General features: G+C 35.4%; 1 protein-coding gene across 22 annotated transcripts in view; it reads right to left on the bottom strand.

Moving 5' to 3' along the window:
* The window catches only part of Pbrm1 (polybromo 1), a 94,627-nt gene that overhangs the window by 61,061 nt on the left and 14,148 nt on the right, over nt 1-19,418 (bottom strand). For all 22 annotated transcript variants that reach the window (XM_047530676.1, XM_047530670.1, XM_047530680.1 and 19 more), the window contains 7 exons: nt 18,114-18,230; nt 15,234-15,302; nt 12,362-12,460; nt 9,898-9,983; nt 8,947-9,042; nt 8,147-8,238; nt 1,382-1,595 (listed from right to left, as the gene is read on the bottom strand). In XM_047530676.1, the coding sequence (XP_047386632.1) occupies nt 1,382-1,595; nt 8,147-8,238; nt 8,947-9,042; nt 9,898-9,983; nt 12,362-12,460; nt 15,234-15,302; nt 18,114-18,230 (773 nt within the window). The remainder of the gene's footprint in view (nt 1-1,381; nt 1,596-8,146; nt 8,239-8,946; nt 9,043-9,897; nt 9,984-12,361; nt 12,461-15,233; nt 15,303-18,113; nt 18,231-19,418) is intronic.

Here is a 19,418-nt window from a genome sequence, read left to right as displayed (position 1 = left end):
TTCATTGCTGCTCTGTAGACCACAGAAGGGAAGGGAGTCCAGGCACAGTAAGTCTCTTATCAGACCCATGGGCTCTGTGACCCTAGAGGGGATTAGATTCCTAGACATTGACCCTTCAAAATGTTAGAGTATACTCACATCTAGGCTCCAACCATTTCCCTATTTCTCTCTCAGCCCTACTGGGGTGCCACAAAACTGCCATTGTTGGGGGGAAAAGTTTATGTGTGCAGAAATAGTGATTTAGCAAAGCAAAGTTTACATCAGAAAATTCCAACTTGGAAGAAGGTTATTTTCCATTGCTTATTGAGGTTGGTGCTGAATACCTACAAAATGTGCTGCAACTTCTCAGGGATCATTACAGACATGGTGGCAACAGCAGTGGCAGTGTCTGAATCTCCTGTGGATGCCTTCTGTTCCCTACCCCACTTTTTGGGAACCTGGGATTGAACCAAGGGTCCTTTAACCACTGAGCCACAACCCCAACCCTTTTTACTTTTTGAGACAGGGTCTCATTGTTGCTCAGGGTCTCATTAAGTTGCTAAGGCTTGTTTTGAACTTTCAGTCCTTCTGCCTCAGCCTCCAGAGCCACTGAGCCTGGCCTACTGTCTATTTTTTAAATTGGGATTTTTTTCTTTATTGTTGTAGAGATTTCTAACTAATGTTCATGATATTACAGTGGTTTAAGTATTCTGTCTGGTTGAATTCCCAATGATCATTTTCCAAACCGAATGCATGAGTTCAAGATTGGCCTGGGCGGGGCTGGGGAGATAGCTCAGCTGGTAGAGTGCTTGCCTTGCAAGCACAAGGCCCTGGGTTCAATCCCCAGCACCACAAAAAAAAAAAAAAAAAAAAAAAAAAAAAAAAAAAAAAGATTGGCCTGGGCAACACAGTAAGACCCCATCTCAAAGAAACAAAACAAAACAAACATTTTCCAAACAGGAAAGGGAATATAAGATGGAACTATCTCTCATGTATGGTTTCAGCTAATAAATTCTCCAAAAATTGACTATGCTTATTTTGATGATTCAACTATCAATATAAAATTTAAATACAGTTTAATTGCCATAACTAATGTATCAATGAAAGGTGTAAGCAGCAAAATTTTGTAATTTTGTTCAGTTAAAAGACAAACAAATGTTTAGGTAAAACTTTTACTTTTAAAATCTTTATCCATTTTAGGAAGTATTAATAATATATGTGGAGCTGGGGAGATAGCTCAGTTGGTAGAGTGCTTGCCTTGCAAGCACAAGGCCCTGGGTTCAATCCCCAGTACCACACACACACACACACAAAAAAAAAACATTAAATAAATAAATAAATAAATAAATGAAAATACGTGCAGGCTAGACCATAAGAAAACAGATTTATGTAAATATCTTACCTAATCTGTTGTAGAGATATGGGCATTTTAATTTGCTGGTAATAATCAGGATATTTCTTCTTTGAAGGCAAATGGAAAAAAGGTTCAGCTATTAGCTGCCCTTGGTTATTCCGACAGCTCCTAACTGTGTCATAAAGCTGATAAAAGGGATTTGAAACATCCATAAAGGAAGTGATGCTCTCTGCTTCTGACTCTCCTTCTTCATATCGTGCAGCTGGAAAGACAAAAAAAAGTATTCATAAGGGAAGAAAATAATAAAGGATGAAAGAACCATATTTTACAGCTCTTTTAACAGATATAATATTCGAAAATATTTTAAAAAGAATAGTCTCTAATCTTCATTAAAGATGATGCTAAGGATGCTTATAACTGCATGTTTAGAAAAATATTTCATAGAAATAGAATGCTAAATAGTAAAAGTTACACCGGTTTTAAAAGGTTGCAAAATAGTTTCTTTTTATTTTTTCACTTTTTAAAAATTTTCATTCATTGTACACAAATGGGGTACAACAATCATTTCGCTGGTTGTACACAAAGTAGAGTCACACCATACATGTACATATGGTAATGATGTTTGTCTTATTCTATTATCTTTCCTTTCCCCCACCCCTCATCTCCCTCTACAAAATCCATCCATCCTTCCATTCTTCCCTTACCTCCCCCACCCCCATTAAGTATCGTCATCCACTTATCAGAGAAATCATTCAGCCTTTGTTTTTTTGGGATTGGCTTACTTCACTTAGCACAATATTCTCCAACTCCATCCATTTACCTGCAAATGTCATAAATTTTGTTCATCTTTATGGCTGAATAATATTCCATTGTGTAAATGTACCACAGTTTCTTTATCCATTCATCTACTGAAGGGCATCTAGGTTGGTTCCACAATCTAGCTATTGTGAATTGAGCTGCTATAAACATTGATGTGGCTGTGCCACTGTAGTGTGCTGATTTTAAGTCCTTTGGGTATAGGCCAAGGAGTGGGATAGCTGGGTCAAATGGTGGCTCCATTCCAAGTTTTCTAAGGAATCTCCAAACTGCTTTCCAGGGTGGCTGCACCAATTTGCAACCCCACCAGCAAGGTATGAGTGTACCTTTTCCCCCACATCCTCACCAACACCTATTGTTGCTTGTATGTCTTGATAATAGACATTCTAATTATGGTGAGATGAAATTTAGGGTAGTTTTGATTTGTACTTCTCTTATTACTAGAGATGTTGAACATTTTTTCATATAACTGTTGACTGCTTATAGATCTTCTGTGAAGTTATCTGCCCATTTATTGATTGGGTTATTTGTATTTTTGGTGTAAAGTTTTTCGAGTTCTTTATAGATTCTGAAGATTAGTGCTCTATCTGAAGTGTGTGAGGCAAAGATTTTCTCCCACTCAAATGGGATTCATTCCAGGGATGCAAGGTTGGTTCAACATCCGGAAATCAATAAATGTAATTTACCACATCAACAGGCTTAAAGTTAAGAATCACATGATTATTCAATAGAAGCAGAAAAAGCATTTGATAAAATACAGCACCCCTTTATGATCAAAACACTAGAAAAAATAGGAATAGTAGGAACATACCTCAACATTGTAAAGGCTATCTATGGTAAGCCCACAGTCAACATCATTCTAAATGGAGAAAAACTGAAAGCATTCCTCCTAAAAACTGGAACAAGGCAGGGATTCCCTCTTTCACCACTTCTATTCAACATCATCCTTGAAACTCTAGCCAGAGCAATTAGACCAAAGAAATTAAAGGGATACAAATAGGAAAAGAACAACTCAAACTATCACTATTTGTCAATGACATAATTCTGTATTTACAGGAGCCAAAAAATTCCACCAGAAAACTTATAGAACTCAGAAATGAATTCAGTAAGGAAGCCAGATATAAAATCAACACTCATAAATCTAATGCATTTTTATTCATAAGTGATGAACCCTCTAAAAGAGAAGTTAGAAAAACTACCCCATTCACAATAGTTTCTCTTTTTAAATGGGCTTTCCTCAGAGATTCCTTGACATGTTTGGCCAAAAGGAGGAAGAAGTCTTTCAGAGACCTCAGTTCAGTGCTATAGTTTGGATTTGGAATGTCCTTCAAAGGCCCATGTGTTAAAGTCTTGTCCCCCAGAGTAGTGCTATTGAGAGATGGTGGAAACTTTTAATAGGTGGAGCCTAGTGATGTGCTGCCTCACCACAGGCCTGATCATTGACTAGAACCTCCAAAACTGTGAGCCAAAATAAAGTACTTTCACAAGTTGATTATCTCAGTATTTGTTACAATAATGGAAAGCTAACACACTTAGAATAGTATAAATTTATATTAGGCTGATAATATCAGATATGATTTAGCCTTAAGTCTGTGACTTTGCCCTATTGATTTATACCATCCTGGATGAATATGTGTTTAGAGGGAATTTTTTTTTTGGGTGCTGGGGATTAAGTCCAGGGTCTTGTGCACGTGAGGCAAGCACTCTACCAACTGAGCTATATGCCCAGCCCCACTAGAGGGAATTTTTAGGTAGATGCTGAATCATAAAAACACCAGAAAAAGCAAAACATACAGAATCAGTATAGAAATACAACCCAGATATTGCTCATTTCCTGATTTTTTAAACAGTGCATAAAGACCACAGTTTAAGTTGTTTTGGTTGGATCATAATATCCATAATTGCTATATACTCTCAGGTAAGAACAACAATCATTTATTAAGTACTTAAGTTGGGTTAAGAGCTTGATAAGCAGTAGCCTCAGGTAGTCCTAATAATACCACACAAGACAGGTATTATTATTATTTTTTCAAATGAGAAAACTGGGTAAAAGAGGTTAATGACTGATACAATGCCAGTCACCCTCTGAAGCTGTCAGGATGAGATTTTAATACATAGCTATAGAGCTAGCTAGAAGCAGACAAGGATGTGCAATTAATCTTTTCTGACTCTACCACTTCTGATATTTCCCATAAAGAGGTACACATCTTTTGGTGGATTTATAACTAAAATTATTTGGTTGCTATTACATTTTCTTTTTGTGACTTATTCCAGAGATGAAGTGGATTTTTGTATAATGATCTTATATCAGCAACTTATTATTTTGTATTCATTTTAGTAATTTATCTGGAGAGCTTAAATAGAAAAAAAATTATCAACTGCAATCCGTATACATCTTTCTTCCTTTCTGATCCTTGTACCTTCACTGTTGTCACTGTGGGCTAGCTAGTACTTTCACTAAAAGAGTAACAGAATTCTTACCTTATTTCTACACTGCCAACATTTCTCCCTTAAAAGGAGAAATGCCTTTTTTCAGTTTAGGAAAGATCTCCTACTATTCTTAGTTTGCTGAGAATTTTTATCATGAATGGAAATTGTACTATTTATCAAATGCATGTGATGAGCCAATTGTATGGTTTTATTTCTTTAATATGCTAATGTTGTAAATAATATTTTATCTTTTCTAAAGTTGAACAAACCTAGTATTTCTGGAATAAATCCAACTGTGTCAGTATGTCTTAATTATACTGATACAATATGCTTCTATTTTGTTTGGTTTTGATATCTAGGTTATATTAGATTCACAGAATAAATCAGAAAGCTTGTTTTATCTACTGTGCAGAAGTTTTAATAAAATTCTGTTGTACAAGAGGGTTGGGAGTAAAGTGCTTACCTAGCATGTGTGAGGCCGTGGGTTCAATCTCCAGCACTGGGGAAAAATAAAACTTGTTCCATAAATGTATATGGCTTGGTGTTTTCTATGCGGGAAGGTTTTTTTTTTTTTTTTTTTTTTAATTGAACCAGGGACATGTACACTCTAGGCTATGGGAAGATTTTTAACTAATAATTTATTTCTTTATGGTTCTATGAATAATCATCAGCCTTTTAATTTTTTTTCCCCTTTTGATCTCAGGGATTGAACCCAGAGGCACTTAGCCACTGAGCCACATCCCCACCCCTTTGAATTTTTTGAGATAGGGTCTCCCTAGGTTGCTTACGGCCTCACCAAGTTGCTGAGGCTGGCTTGGAACCTATGATCCTCCTGCCTCAGCCTCAGGAGTCGCTGGTATTACAGGTATGTGTCACTAAGCCTGGTTTAATTCTTGAATCAGTTTTATACATTTAACATTTTCTAGGAATTTGTTCATCTAAATTTTTAAATATATATGCTTTTAATCTCTGTATGGCTCCCTCCTAATATTGTTTACTTATGTCTTGTGTTTTTCTCTTGATAATTTTACCATAAACTTATCTTATTAATAGTCTTAACAAAATAACTTGTCACCTCATTTTTTTCCACTACAGATTTCTTTTCTAATAAACTAAATATCTACTATTAGTTTTATTACTCCTTTTTTTTAACTTCAAAAATTCTCTTATAATTTACTGGGCTGGGGATATAGCTCAGTTGGTAGAATGCTTGCCTTACAAGCATAAGACCCTGGGTTCAATCCCCAGCACCGCAAAAAAAAAAAAAAAAAAAAAAAAAAAAAAAAAAAAATTTACTAATGTTGGATACCTAGCTCATTTCCTTCAGGTGCTTTTTTAAAGAGACGCACTCAGAATTGAGATTTCTTCTGAAGTATCACTTTAGTTGTACCCTATTAGTTTTGATAAATTATTTTCATTATTGCAATTGTTCAGGTTTTAAATATTTTAAATTCCTGAAATAATTCTTCTTTCAGTCTATTTTAAAATTTCTAATGTTTAGACTTTTAAATTCTATTGATTATTAGTTGATTTCTTAGCTGCACTTATCAGAAATGTGGGCTATATATAACAATCTTTCAAGTTTACTGTAATTTGTTTTAAGTAGATGGTCAGGTTTTGTAAATGTAAACCTGTTAAGAATATGTGTTCTCTAAATGTAGAATACATATACCAAGCTTTTTATGATAAGCTGAATAATAACTACCAATATATATTCATGTTACAGTCAACAGAACCTCTTGTTACCTTATATGCCAAGAGGGAGTTTGTGAATGTGATTAATAATCTTTTTTTTTTTTTTTTTTTTTTTTTTTTTGCAGTGCTGGGTATTGAACCCAGGGCCTTGTGCTTGTGAGGCAAACACTCAACCAACTGAGCTATATCCCCAGCCCTTGATTAATAATCTTGATGTAGATTAACCTGAATTAATCTCTGGATTGTGTGGGTGTGCCCTTAAATATAATCAAGAGGATCCTAACAAGAGGGAATCAAGAAGGTCAAGTATATGGAAAAATGTTCAACGTATCTAGCAATAAGAGAAATGCAAATCAAAACTAAGATGTCATCTCACTCCAATCAGAATGGCAATTATCAAGAATATAAGCAACAATAAATTTTGGTGAGGATATGGGGGAAAAGTTACACTTACACTTATACATTGCTGGTAGGAATGCAAAAAGGTATAATCATTATGGAAAGCAGTATGACATTCCTCAGAAAACCTGGAATGGAATCACCATTTGACCCAGTTATCCCACTTCTCAGTTTATACCCGAAGGACTTAAAATCAGCATACTATAGTGACACAGCCACATAAATGTTTATAGCAGTTCAACTCACAACTGCTAAATTATGAAACCAACTTAGGTACCCTTCAATAGATGAATGGATAAAGAAAATGTGGTATATTTATATGACAGAATATTACTCAGTTTTAAAGATGAATGAAATTATGGCATTTGATAGTAAATAGATGGAGCTGGAGAAAATCATGTTAAGGGAAATAAGCTAAACCCAAAAAAACCAATGGGTGAATGTTATCTCTGATATGTGGATGCTAATTCACAATGGGGGTGGGTGGCCAGGGAAGAATAGAGTTACTTTATATTAGGTAAAGGGGAGTGAAGGGAGGGGAAAGGGTGTGGGGGTAGGAAGGATAGTAGAGTGAAACAGACATTATTACCTCATGTACATATATGACTGCATGACCAATGTGATCCTACAATACGTACAATCAGAAAAATGAGAAATTATACTCCATTTATGTAAGATTTATCAAAATGTATAAATGCATTCTAATGTCATGTACAACTAATTAGAACAAATTAAAAAAAAAAAAGGTCAAAGAAGCAAGGAGAAGGGACAACAGATGCAGAAGTTGGAGAGATGCAGTTTGAAGATAGAGGAAGGGGCCATAAGTCAAGTACAGGTGGCCAGAAGAAAAGGCAAAGAAATAGATTCTCCCCTAGAATATATAGAACACTGGCAAGGTGACCCCTAGATTTTAGACTTCTGATTTCCAGAACTGTAAGAAATAAATTTATTTTACACCACTTGTTTCAATAGCATTATACTTGTGAGGAAGTGTATTCGAATGTGTCTTCACTGATTTTTCTGCTTATCTAGCAAATGAGAGAAGAGGGCTTCTGTTGTAAGGGTATTGTTTTCAAATTCTCTATAAAGTTCCATTTTTTTGTTTTACATATTTGGAGCTCCTTTATAAAGCATCTTCTCAATGAAACAAACCTTTTACCATTGTAGTTTGAATCTTCTTCTAATCTTTTCAATGATCTCTGAAAGTCCACCTTAACTGATATTAATATGGCTATCCTTAGGCTATTACTTGCCAGAAACTTCCCTTCTCCATCCTTTTATCTTCTCTTTCATCATTTTGTATTTACCCAGATATGAGTTTTAACCCAACATAAAGCATTAAGCTTTTGATAAATAAGCCAACTAAGGGGTGCAAGCAAATGCAACAAAATAGCACGTTCTCCAAAAACCAACAAACTTTAGGCCAGATCAGCCAAAATGATCCATTTAACTTAGCCAAAACCTAATGCCTACCAGCTAAAGCAGCATCCTCTTCACTTTCTGAGCCATACTGAAGTGCCATGGTAATTGCTGATAAACGACCCCCTTGGACTGCTCTTTTATTACTACAAAGAAAAATGAGAGATCAAAAGAAAAGAAAAGACATTAGGAGTTGTTAACAAAGTACTTAATATAAAGAAAAATTATTTCTATTAATTGTCTCTTTATCTTTCTACTTCTTAATATTCCTCATCAGTGTTAGCCAAGAAAAATATTTTTTTCCTCTAAGAAAGTGGCAATGGAGCCAGTAACTTGTAATTTGCTTTTTACTTGAATGTAGCACTATTCCTTATTTTATAGAAAGTTACTTTCCATAAAAATCTATCACTGGTTATTCTCTTCTAAGATGCTCATTTTATAATGACGAAAATTCTATTTTAAACACAAAACTTATTTATTGCAAATAAGTATTTAAATCTCACATTTTATTTATCACTAATATTAAATACTACCTGGTAAACAATGCTTAAGCATCATTTGAGAGGTGAGGTAAGGCCTACTATAGTACCTCAACCTTTTAAATAAAGCACTTGATAACCAACTCTCATTAACCAAAAATATTCTGGGCTCAGTGGCACATGCCTGTTAATTCCAGTGACTTGGGAGGACAAGGCAAGAGGACTGCAAGTTCAAGGTCAGCCTCAGCAACTTAGTGAGACCCTGTCTCAAAACATCATCCCAAAATACTACTTGAAAATAGCCATCAGGTAAATACTAGTATGCCTATTGTATAAGTATGGGTCAGCTCTCAGACTAAACCCTCTTTTTCTTACCGATAATACTTGCTAGTGGTATTTCTTTCTTCACCAAGGCTGCCTTTACTGTGTGAAGGGCCTGTCAGCCTGGTTGCAACCAAATTTGATGGAGTCCTATTCAAAGATAAAAAAAACCTCAGAAACTTGATAGCTAAAATCAGAACTCTGGATAAACAAAAGGGAGACAATCATGTTCTTTTTTTCTAATAGAAATGTTAAATTTTTCTGAGCCTCTACTATGCAGCAGGCTCTTCTCCAGGACTTTGGGATTCTGCAGAGGACAGCAGACCATAATGGGTCCTTGAGAGATTATGGTCATTGCAAAATCAGAGGAAATGGTAATGAAATGAATGTGAGGGCCAGAAGAAAGTTTTGAAAGTAATCACCCAACCTTTCCATTTCAGGAAAGAGGAAACAGAATCCCAGAACTAAGATTTGTTAAAAATTACAGTTCTAAGAAAGGAAAAACCAGAATGGTGCTTCAGATCTGCATATATTACAAATATGTGCTATTGCACATTATATTCAAGTACCATAATACTGTATTACATCATTATGTATTTGTAAAGGTGATAGAAAGATAAAGTGGTGTTAAGTGTTTTTTTTTTTTTTAAATAAAACTGCAATGAAGAGGCAAGATAAATTACTCTTTTTAGAATCACATTATTAACTAAATATAATATTGAAATGTAACACAAATCTTGTTTTCTACTATACTGATTTCATTAGAAAATTCAGCAAACACAAAAACACAAAGATTTTGGAAATCTGTTGAGCATTGTATGGTGGCGCACACCTGTAAGTTTGAGGTCAGCCTCGGCAACTCCTGTCTTGAAATAAAAAATAAAAATGGTTGGGAATGTGGCTCAGTGGTAAAGTCACCCTGGGTTCAATCCCCACTACCACATCAAAAAAAAAAAAAAAAAAAGAAGAAGAAATTAATAAAGATCTTGAACATTTTTAACCTACCTTATTCGAAGACTTGACTTAGCCATTTCATGATGTTCAATTTCTGCCTTTTTCATATAAAATATTTTTTTAATTGAATTCGCATCCTGTCAAGATAAAGTTATTCAGCTTAAAAAAAGAACAGAAAAAAAAGTTTTTAAATGCCCTCATTCATGCACTCGGCACCTTTCACAGCACTTTCCATTTGGAGCTGACATCTATTTGACATTCACAAAGCTATAGTCTCTAACTTTTCTATAAACTTCCAAAAAATCTTTATAAAGTTGTCATTAATTAAATGCAAAAGGCTTCTAGTTCTTTCACAATTAGTGAAGTAATATGCAGATAAAGATCTAATGGTAAAATACAACAAACTCTAGTTGTATACAATGACCTAAAGTCAAATACAAGGTTTTCTTTCTCTTGAAAAAGTTTAGGAAAACAATTAGATTGAAAGCAAAATTTTTAACTGTATCAACTAATAATTAGTAATATTACTACCAAAATGTCTTATCAGGGTCTAAGAGCACTGGACTTCAGAATTCACTCCAGATTTTCACTCAGAGTTTCTCAAAAGATGAAAGATAGAGTGAACATTAACTAGCAATAGCAATTTGGAGTATCCGGGTAAGTGTTCAGAAAATCTAATTATTTTACTACCAAAAGATTTTCTGAGCAGCCTTTCCTAAATCCCCAATGATATGGGATTAATTCAAGGAATTTCTACAAGCAATCATTCATTACAAGACTATAAAATTTTCAAGAGGGAATTATAAAGCAATGGAACGGCTATTTTACATTGTATTACATTATAAACATTGCTTTTTATTATTTATGAAATTTAAATGCAGGGAATAAATCAATATTTATTTGAAAAAAATGGATAAAAAAACATAACTTTGGCATAAGAATAAACACTTAAATGCACTGAAAAGAGCCAAGAACATACAAATAAACCCCTACATCTACAGTTAACCGATTTCCAACAAGGGTTGCAAGATGATTCAATGGGGAAAGAAATCTTTTCAATACATGATGCCAGGATAATATCCCATATAAAAGAATGAATTTGTACTACTGCCTCACACAAAAATTAACTCAAAGAGAATCAAAGATCTAAATGTAACAGCTAAAACTATAAAATTCCTAGAAGAAAAGATAGGTGTAAATCTTCATGAATTTGGATTGGGCAATGGTTTCCTTTGATATGATACCTAAAACAAAAGCAACCAAAAAAAAAAGGATATAAGTCGGACTTTATCAAAATTAAACTTCTGCATGTCAAAGAACACTACCACAAAAGTGAAAAGACAAGAGAATGAGAAAAAATACTCAAAAGTCATATATCTCTTAAGGGTGTAATATCCAGAATACATAAAAAACTCTTACAACTCCAACAATAAAGAGAGGAGTAACCCAATTAAAAAATGGGGAAAGGATCTGGATAGACATTTCTCTAAAGACATATAAATGGCCAGTACACACATAAAGATCATCAGCATCATTATTCATTATGAAAAGGCAAATCAAAACCATAATAACACACTACTTTATACCCATTAGGATGAAAATAGAAAACAAGTGTTGGCAGAAAATTTCAACACTTGTACACTGCTGATGGGAATGTAAAATGGTACACCTACTTTGGAAAAGAGTTTCATGGTTCCTTAGAAAGTTAAGTATGTAGTTGCCATATGACCAATCTCATTCCTGAGTACGTATGCATGTACAGATACAATGAAAATGTATGTTTGAATAAAAATTTATATTGAATGTCACAGGAGCATTATTCAAAATCACCAAAAAATAGAAATAGTATCTAGGCAATTGATGAATGGTTAAACAGGGTTATCCGTAAGACAGAATATTATTCAGGAATAGAATGAAGTACTGACACATACTACAATATGGATGAACCTTGAAAACATTATCCTAAATGAAGGAATTCAGTCACAAAAGAATTCATACCACATACTATATGATTCCATTTATATGAAACATCTGGAATAGGCAAACATACAGAGACAGATAGTAGATAGTGGTTCCCCAGGGTTGGAGATGATGGGGGGAAATCAGTGACTGCTATCTAATTGGAGTGATGATTGCATAACTCTGTGAATATACTAAAATCCATCAAATTGGGCCTTTTAAGTGGGCAAAATTTCAGCCAGGTGCAGGGGTGCATGCCAGCAATCCCAGTGGCCAGGAAGGCTGAGGCAGGAGGATCAAAAGTTCAAAGCCAGACTCAGCAACTTGGTGAGGCCCTGAGCAACTTAGTGAGACCCTATCTCAAAATAAAAAATAAAAGGGCTGGGATGTGGATCAGTGATTAAGCACCCCTGGGTTCAATGCCTAGTACCAAAATAAGTAAATAAACAAATGGGTGAAATTTGTAGTATGTGACATATCTCAATAAAATCATTATGAAAATTAATGAACCCAAATTATTTACTATTACCATTGAAAATAATAACAAAAAACTGACCTTGAATACTTGAGAACCAGGCTCATTATAAGTTTTGGCATTTTTTGCTAGGAGATCTATATCTTTGGCCATTGCATGAATACTTTTGTAGCTTCCATTCTATAGTAAACAACAAAATATAGCAGTTCCTCTTAATGAAAGTTAATCAATATAACCTTTAATTAAAAAAAAAGAACTCCACATATTTGTAAATTGTCACTATAATCTCAGACTTTATTGGAATGTATATATGTAAACAATATGCAATTTTCTTTCACAAATTATTCCTACCACCCATTTACAAATAAGTTTTTATGAGAGGTAACAAAACCAAAAGTACATTATTTTCATTAAAAAAAAAACTTTAAAAATTTTTAAAAAGAAGATACAATGTTTTATTTAACAAACACACGCTTACAATGCAGCACTGTTCTAGGAGCTTCATGAATACTAATTCACTAAAGTGGACTTAACGGTATGAAGGAAAACTCCCTCAAGTTATCAGGACTGGGCTGGGGATATAGCTCAGTTGGTTGAGTGCTTGCCTCTCAAGCACAAGGCCCTGGGTTCAAATCCCCAGTACCGGAAAAAAAAAAAAAAAAAAAAAAGTTATCAGGACCACTTGAGGTAAATTATAAAATCAGTCCAGTATAGAGGTTGACCCTTTTTATGTACTATCTATGCGCCAGAGCTGTCACATCTTAAAGTTCACTTTGGTCCAAAATAACCTAGGAAGACTCACATATTTGCCTCAATTTACAAAGGAAAGGAGGGAGGAATGCATGCTAGGTAAAAGGCACATATCACTAATGATATAAGTACACAGAGAGAAAAAGTTCTAGAGAGGCTGAAAGAAATCAATTTAAGTGGAGTGGAGGATGGGGAAGGATACAACTGTAGCACAAAAGTGTGTGGACAGGCAAAGGCAAAATGAAACAGAACCCAGAAAGGTAGGCAATGGAGATTGGCAGGTTATCTGTTATGTGGAACTAACGCTTCTGAGCACCTGTCTGATTTGAAAGAAATCCTAGAACAAGTGATAGGGAAGGCCCTACATCCTACCACAAGGGTCAAAGTGGGCAAATTGGTTGCTTTACTCATAGCCTATCAGCAAGGCAAAGGGAAATAATCACGGACAAGCTCATTTGTGCTTGGGTTTTCAGTGACTAAAGCAGTGGTCAGGGAATGACAGGAATTCTTACCAACTCCTGCAGAGGAGGAGAATCTAGCAGGGTCCACAATGGCAAAAGACAGTAGTAACAGCAATGGCACCACAAAGAGGTTGTGTGTAATCTTGGCAGTACCATGACATCCCTGAGTTCTATTTATTTTCCAAAAAGTAGTTTCCCAGTATTCCATTCCAACAATTTCATAAGCTATCCAATCCCCTTTTCATAAATTCCTTTTCTGCTTATGGTAGTCAGAATTGATTATTGTGCAACTGGTAAAGTTGCTGCAACAAGTGACATTAAGTTTCTGAGCAGTGGGATAGTAGGAAGAAAGCCAGGGCTAGGAAGCAAGATCTAGAAAGTGACTAGAGAGCTTTTCATCAGAGAGGTAGGAAAGATAATTACAATAATTTGGACATAAGATGACAAGGATCTTGATCAGGGTGATGGCAAAAGAATCCTACTTTGGGAACTTCGGAATCAAGGACAAGATGAGGCAAAAGGTCAAAGAGAGAAGACTGGGGCTGACTTAGAGGTATTTCAAATCTGCTTTTATTTTCAATATTATGGAAACATCATTCCTCTAGAGAGATGAAACCCAAGAGATTCAGAAGGTGAGCAAGCATTCTGAGGCACTTACTGGGTTGCCTCAAAACCAGATGATACATTATAGTTTGAATTTTAACATTCTGTGAAAATGTATCTATGGAATCAATAATTACTACATTGTTACTGTTTGTTACTGTCTTAAAATTTAAAGCCAAGGAAGTTTCTCCCTCCTAGCAAGCCACTGTGCCACAATCTCATTGCTCAATGAGACTGTGTAACACATTCGTTTTCCTTTTTGCTTTGTCTCCTGGGAGCAGCAAAAACTTATCCTAGGAGGCTGAGTGATTCCCAGTTATTACAGGCTCATCTCATAGGTGCTATGTGAGACAGTTTACATACATCATCACAGTCCTCCATGATTCTGCCAAGTGGTTATATTACACCCAATATAGAGCAGAGGAAACATGCAGTCACCGGACCCAAGTGATATAGCTAGTTAAGATAAAGAGCTAGGAAAAGAACCAAGTCGGTTCCACTCTACAAACGAGATTTCTGGTAGAATGTCTATCTTTCTGCATTTACCTTCCTTAACCTACAATCATCAAACTGTAAATCCTAATCTTACATTCAATCAGTTAATACTTACTGAATACCTAATTGAGCTATAAGTCTCCATGCTTCAGTGTTCTAACCTGTAAAATGGGAATAACAACAGGATCTACCTCATGAAGTCATTCTAAGAATGACTTAGCTAATATACATAACACTTAAAACAGTGCTAGGTAAATGGCAAATCTATATGAGTGTTAACTATATCATTGCTGGGGAAATAGAGTGGGGGAGAGGTGAACAAGGTTAAAGAAAGCAAAATATCTATTTTCACTGACCTTACACTTGAAAGTCTGTTGTAGGTAACTTTTATTTTAAGATACCCTAAAGTTATTTTGTTCTGTTTTGTTTAGTGCTGGGGATTCAATCTATGGCCTCCCCAAGACACACAAGCATTCTACCACCGAGTTATACTCCTAGCCCTAACATTTGTCCTGACTAAATCAAAGTTACAACCTGTTCTACTTTGTTTATATTATTTGATAACCAGTAACCCTTAGACACCCTAAGAAAGTCCACAGGCCAATTTGCTCTATATCACATATTACATATGGTCACCTTCATACCTGTATCCTCTGTGCAATGGTCTTGAGATCTATAGGTTCCTTAATTATTGCGTAATAGTCTGGATATTGCTGGAAGACAAAAACCCAGGTTTGCTCAATGAGTCAAAGTATCTAGCTAATAAGAAAACAAGAAGTACACTGACAATATGTCCTTTAACCAAGAAACTGAGCAGCTTTGTGATATTCACAGCTATAAAGGCACACTGTACAGCATATTTTTAAATCTGAAACAAAAAAGAATGTGATTTTAAGAAGCTTCATGAACCATGTGCAGTGGCCCACACTGTAATTCCAGAGACAGGAGGCTGAGGGAGGAAGAGCTCAAGTTCAAGGTCAGCCTCAGCATCTTAGTGAGACCCTGAGTCAAAATGGACTGGAGATGTAGCTTAGTGGCAAAGCATCCCTGGGTTCAATCCCCAGTACTGGGAGGTTAGGGTGGGGAGGGAGAGGAAGCCTCATGAAATATTCAACAGATATACAATAGCAGGTTGTAGGGAGTTTACACTTGGTATTAGTAGTTACCATCCTACACAACTAAAAAACTATAATTTAACATAAAATTCTAAATTCACAGAATCATAAATTTTTAAATTTAAGGTCCCCAGACATCAATCATGGAAATAAAGAAGAAAAAAATTCTTAATGGGCCTCTTAATAAGCTTTTTAAATTTTACAATATAAATAACAATTATATATTTCATGTAAGCCTTCACAAGGAACTATAAATCACATTATCAAATTTGTTAGCTTCATGTTTAACTTAATGCTTCTACTTAATGCTTTAATGAAATTTAAGGTTTTTCAAAATAAAATGCTTTTCAAATGAAACTATATGAAAGAAATGAAGCAAAATTATAGGCAATTTCTAATTTATCAAATAATAGTTCATCCCAAGGGACTGGGCATGGTGGGGGATATCATTGAGGCTTTCACAATGCCTGGAATCATTCACTACCCTCAGGCTCTCCTGTAAGTTTTGGGCCTTGGAGAAAATAACTTGGCAGGTATAAGAGGTTCAGGGAAAGTTGGACTGTGCTTCTCCCTTCCCCCTAGCCCACAGCAACCACTCTACTCAACCATTCTACTTTCTGTCTCTCTGACTTTCACTATTCGAGGTAGTTAATACAAGAGGAATCATACAATATTTGTCATTTTGTGACTGGTTAATTTTACTTAGCTTATGTTCAGGATTAATCCATGTTGTAGTATATTTCAGAATTTCCTCCCTTTTTAAGGTTGAATAATATTCTACTGTTTGTATATACAATTTGTTTATTCATTCATCTATCAATGGGCATTTGGGTTGTTTCTAAGACTATTCTCTAATGATAAAATAAACACCTAAACTTTTTATTTATAAAAAAGAAGAAACTTTCTCTTTCCTCAGAAGGCAAGATAAGAAGTTCTTCCTCCCTTAGCTCTCCTTAATTTCCTGGAGAGCTGATTACATACTTTCTCACCACCAAAAGGAGGAGGTTTTCTAGGAAATGAGAACTTTTAAAGAATCAGGACCCCTTATGGCTTCACACCCAGGAGACAATTAACATGGTTACAGATTTGACTCATGTCACTGCCTGTGAAACCACAAAAACTTGCATGGTCCCAGTATTCTTATATTTGTAAGTAGGAGAAAACTTTCAGAAGTACTCCACTATAGCATTTAACCCCCACTGTGATCTTTTATTCCTTTATCCACCTCCTTTCTTCTCCCTGATTTTCTTGAGAACAGGGACCATGCCATATTTACCTTTGAGTTCCTGCCATGTAGCAGCAACTCAAAATGTCATAGATGTGCAAGAAGTATTTGCTGACTGATGAGGGAATGCATCAGTCACTGATAAAATGGTTATTTAAAGATGTGTCTTCACTGGTTCTAGGACAGTTATGACAGAAAGCAAGCATATGACCACTGCTATCCTAGGTGTGGATCTGATAGAAAGATATAATGATTGTATTAATTGTATGATTTAAATATTCAGACAAGAAAACGGTATGGTGATTCCTCAAAATTACCACGATACAGAAATTTTCCTTTGGGCATATACCCCAAAGTAAAAGCAGGGTCCTGAAGAGATATTATTATACCCATATTCACAGCAACATTATTCATAATAGTTAAAACATGGAAGCAACTTGTGTGTCCATTCACAGATGAATGCATAAGCAAGATGTGGTATACCATTACAATGGACTTATTCAGCTGTAAAAAAGAAGGAAATCCTAACATATGCTACAGCATGGATGAACCCTGAAGACACTGGTAAGTGGAACAAGCCAGTTAACGGAAGGACATAAACTATATGGTTCCTCTTATATAAAATCCCCGTAACAGTCAAAATCATAAAGACAGAAAGTAGAATGGTGGTTGCCAGGGGCTGAAAGAGGAGGGAAGTGGACTTGTTACTTAATGGGTATGGAGTTTCATTTTTGGAAGATGAAAAAGTTCTGCAGGTGGATGATAGTGATAATTGCACAATGATGTAAATGAACATAATGCCAAAAACTGTACAATTTAAAATAGCTAAAATAGTAAATTTTAGGTTACATATATTTTATCACAATAACAAAAAGAATGGTCAATCAAAAAAAAAATCAAAAACAGCCCATGAGTTTGAGTCCAGCTTGGGCGACACAGCAAGATCCGGCCCTCCACCCGCAGCAACAGATAGACAAAATCATTATCTTTTTAAGTAATCTTTTACCTGTTTAAGTAAAATGTCAGACCTTGTTCTCTGCTTGCTGCTGAGGTCATGAGGAGGGTATCTTGGACACTTCCAATCTTCCTTTTAACCTTACTCTATTCACTAATAATTAATAAAATTCTTGAAGTACTTTAAAAAATTAAACACCTTAATTCATCTGTGTTTCATTATCACTTACCACTTTAGAAGGCAGTTTCTGAAAAAGTTCACTAATAAGCCGTCCTGATGGATTTGTGGCTACAACTATGGCTTCAAGAAGCTGCTCCAGGATCTCCTTCAAGTAACCTGGAGAAGACTAGGAGATGGAGTTGGGGAGAGAGAAAAGTACTTTGTAATAGACTCAATAAATACATGCCAAATATCAAACAACTTCTAAGATTATAAAGTTAATTCAAAAGATCAACTTTTAAGTTCAAGTTTCTAGAACACCACAGAAATGCTCTGATGTTGGACAAGGGTTTTACCCCCAGAATGGCCTATAAGAAACTAATGAGGTTCCTATATTATTTCTTTAACTAAATCTCTTTGATCAGTTCTTTCTGACTCTGCCACAGTAACTCTTTCTCCTCCCCACCTCCCCTGTGGTATTGGGGACTGAACACAGGGTGCTCTAACAATGTGCTACACTCCCAGTCCTTTTTTTATTTTTATTTTCAGAGAAGGTCTGAGTTGCTGAGGCTGGCCTCAAACTTGAGAACTTCCTGTCTCAGGCTCCCAAGTAGCTGGGATTACAGCTGTGCCTGGCTTCACAGTAACATAATGAAAACAAGTTTCAAGTACCATATGTATGAACTGATCAAAATGCACATCTTTTTAAGGCCTGAGCAATTGAATTTGAGAAAATATGCCCCATAATACTTAAACATTTAAATATCTGCTATTCACATTCACTAGAGTCATGGTATTTCAGTAGGGCAATGACTACATATTACATAGAATCATGACTACATTAACTACTGGGTTCTCCACCAGTACTAACAACTGAATTCAGGTTCTGCCAAAAGTGAATGAAGGCTGAGCATGGTAGCACACACCCGTAATCCCAGCAGCTCAGGAGGCTGAGGCAGGAGGATCACAAGTTCAAAGCAGCCTCAGCAACTTAGCAAGGCCCTTAGAAACTTAGTGAAACCCTATCTCAAAATAAAACATTTTTTTAAAATGGGGTGGGAATATTACTTAGTGGTTAAGTGCCACAGGGATCAATCTCTGGTTCCAAAAAAAAAAAAAATGAAGATGAATTGAGATTAAATAAACTGATCCATACTATTTCAGCTCTTCAGATGGACTGGTTTATACCTACCTTAGTTACTGTTTCAACACAGGCAAGTATACACCCCAAAGAGAACTTGGCCAGGCAAAGTTCAAGTTTGAAGTAAGTTTCTACAGTGAGTAGCCCATTTATATTAAACAGTACTTCAAGTCCAAACCATATTTTGTACAGATGAAATATTAATGGTTATTGATGGTTTAAATTATAAAAAAA

This window comes from Sciurus carolinensis, chromosome 17 (genome assembly GCF_902686445.1).
Source record: "Sciurus carolinensis chromosome 17, mSciCar1.2, whole genome shotgun sequence".
NCBI classification, from domain to species: Eukaryota; Metazoa; Chordata; class Mammalia; order Rodentia; family Sciuridae; genus Sciurus; species Sciurus carolinensis.
The sequence above is the reverse complement of the archived record's forward strand: the minus strand, read 5'-3'. Positions and strand labels throughout refer to the sequence as shown.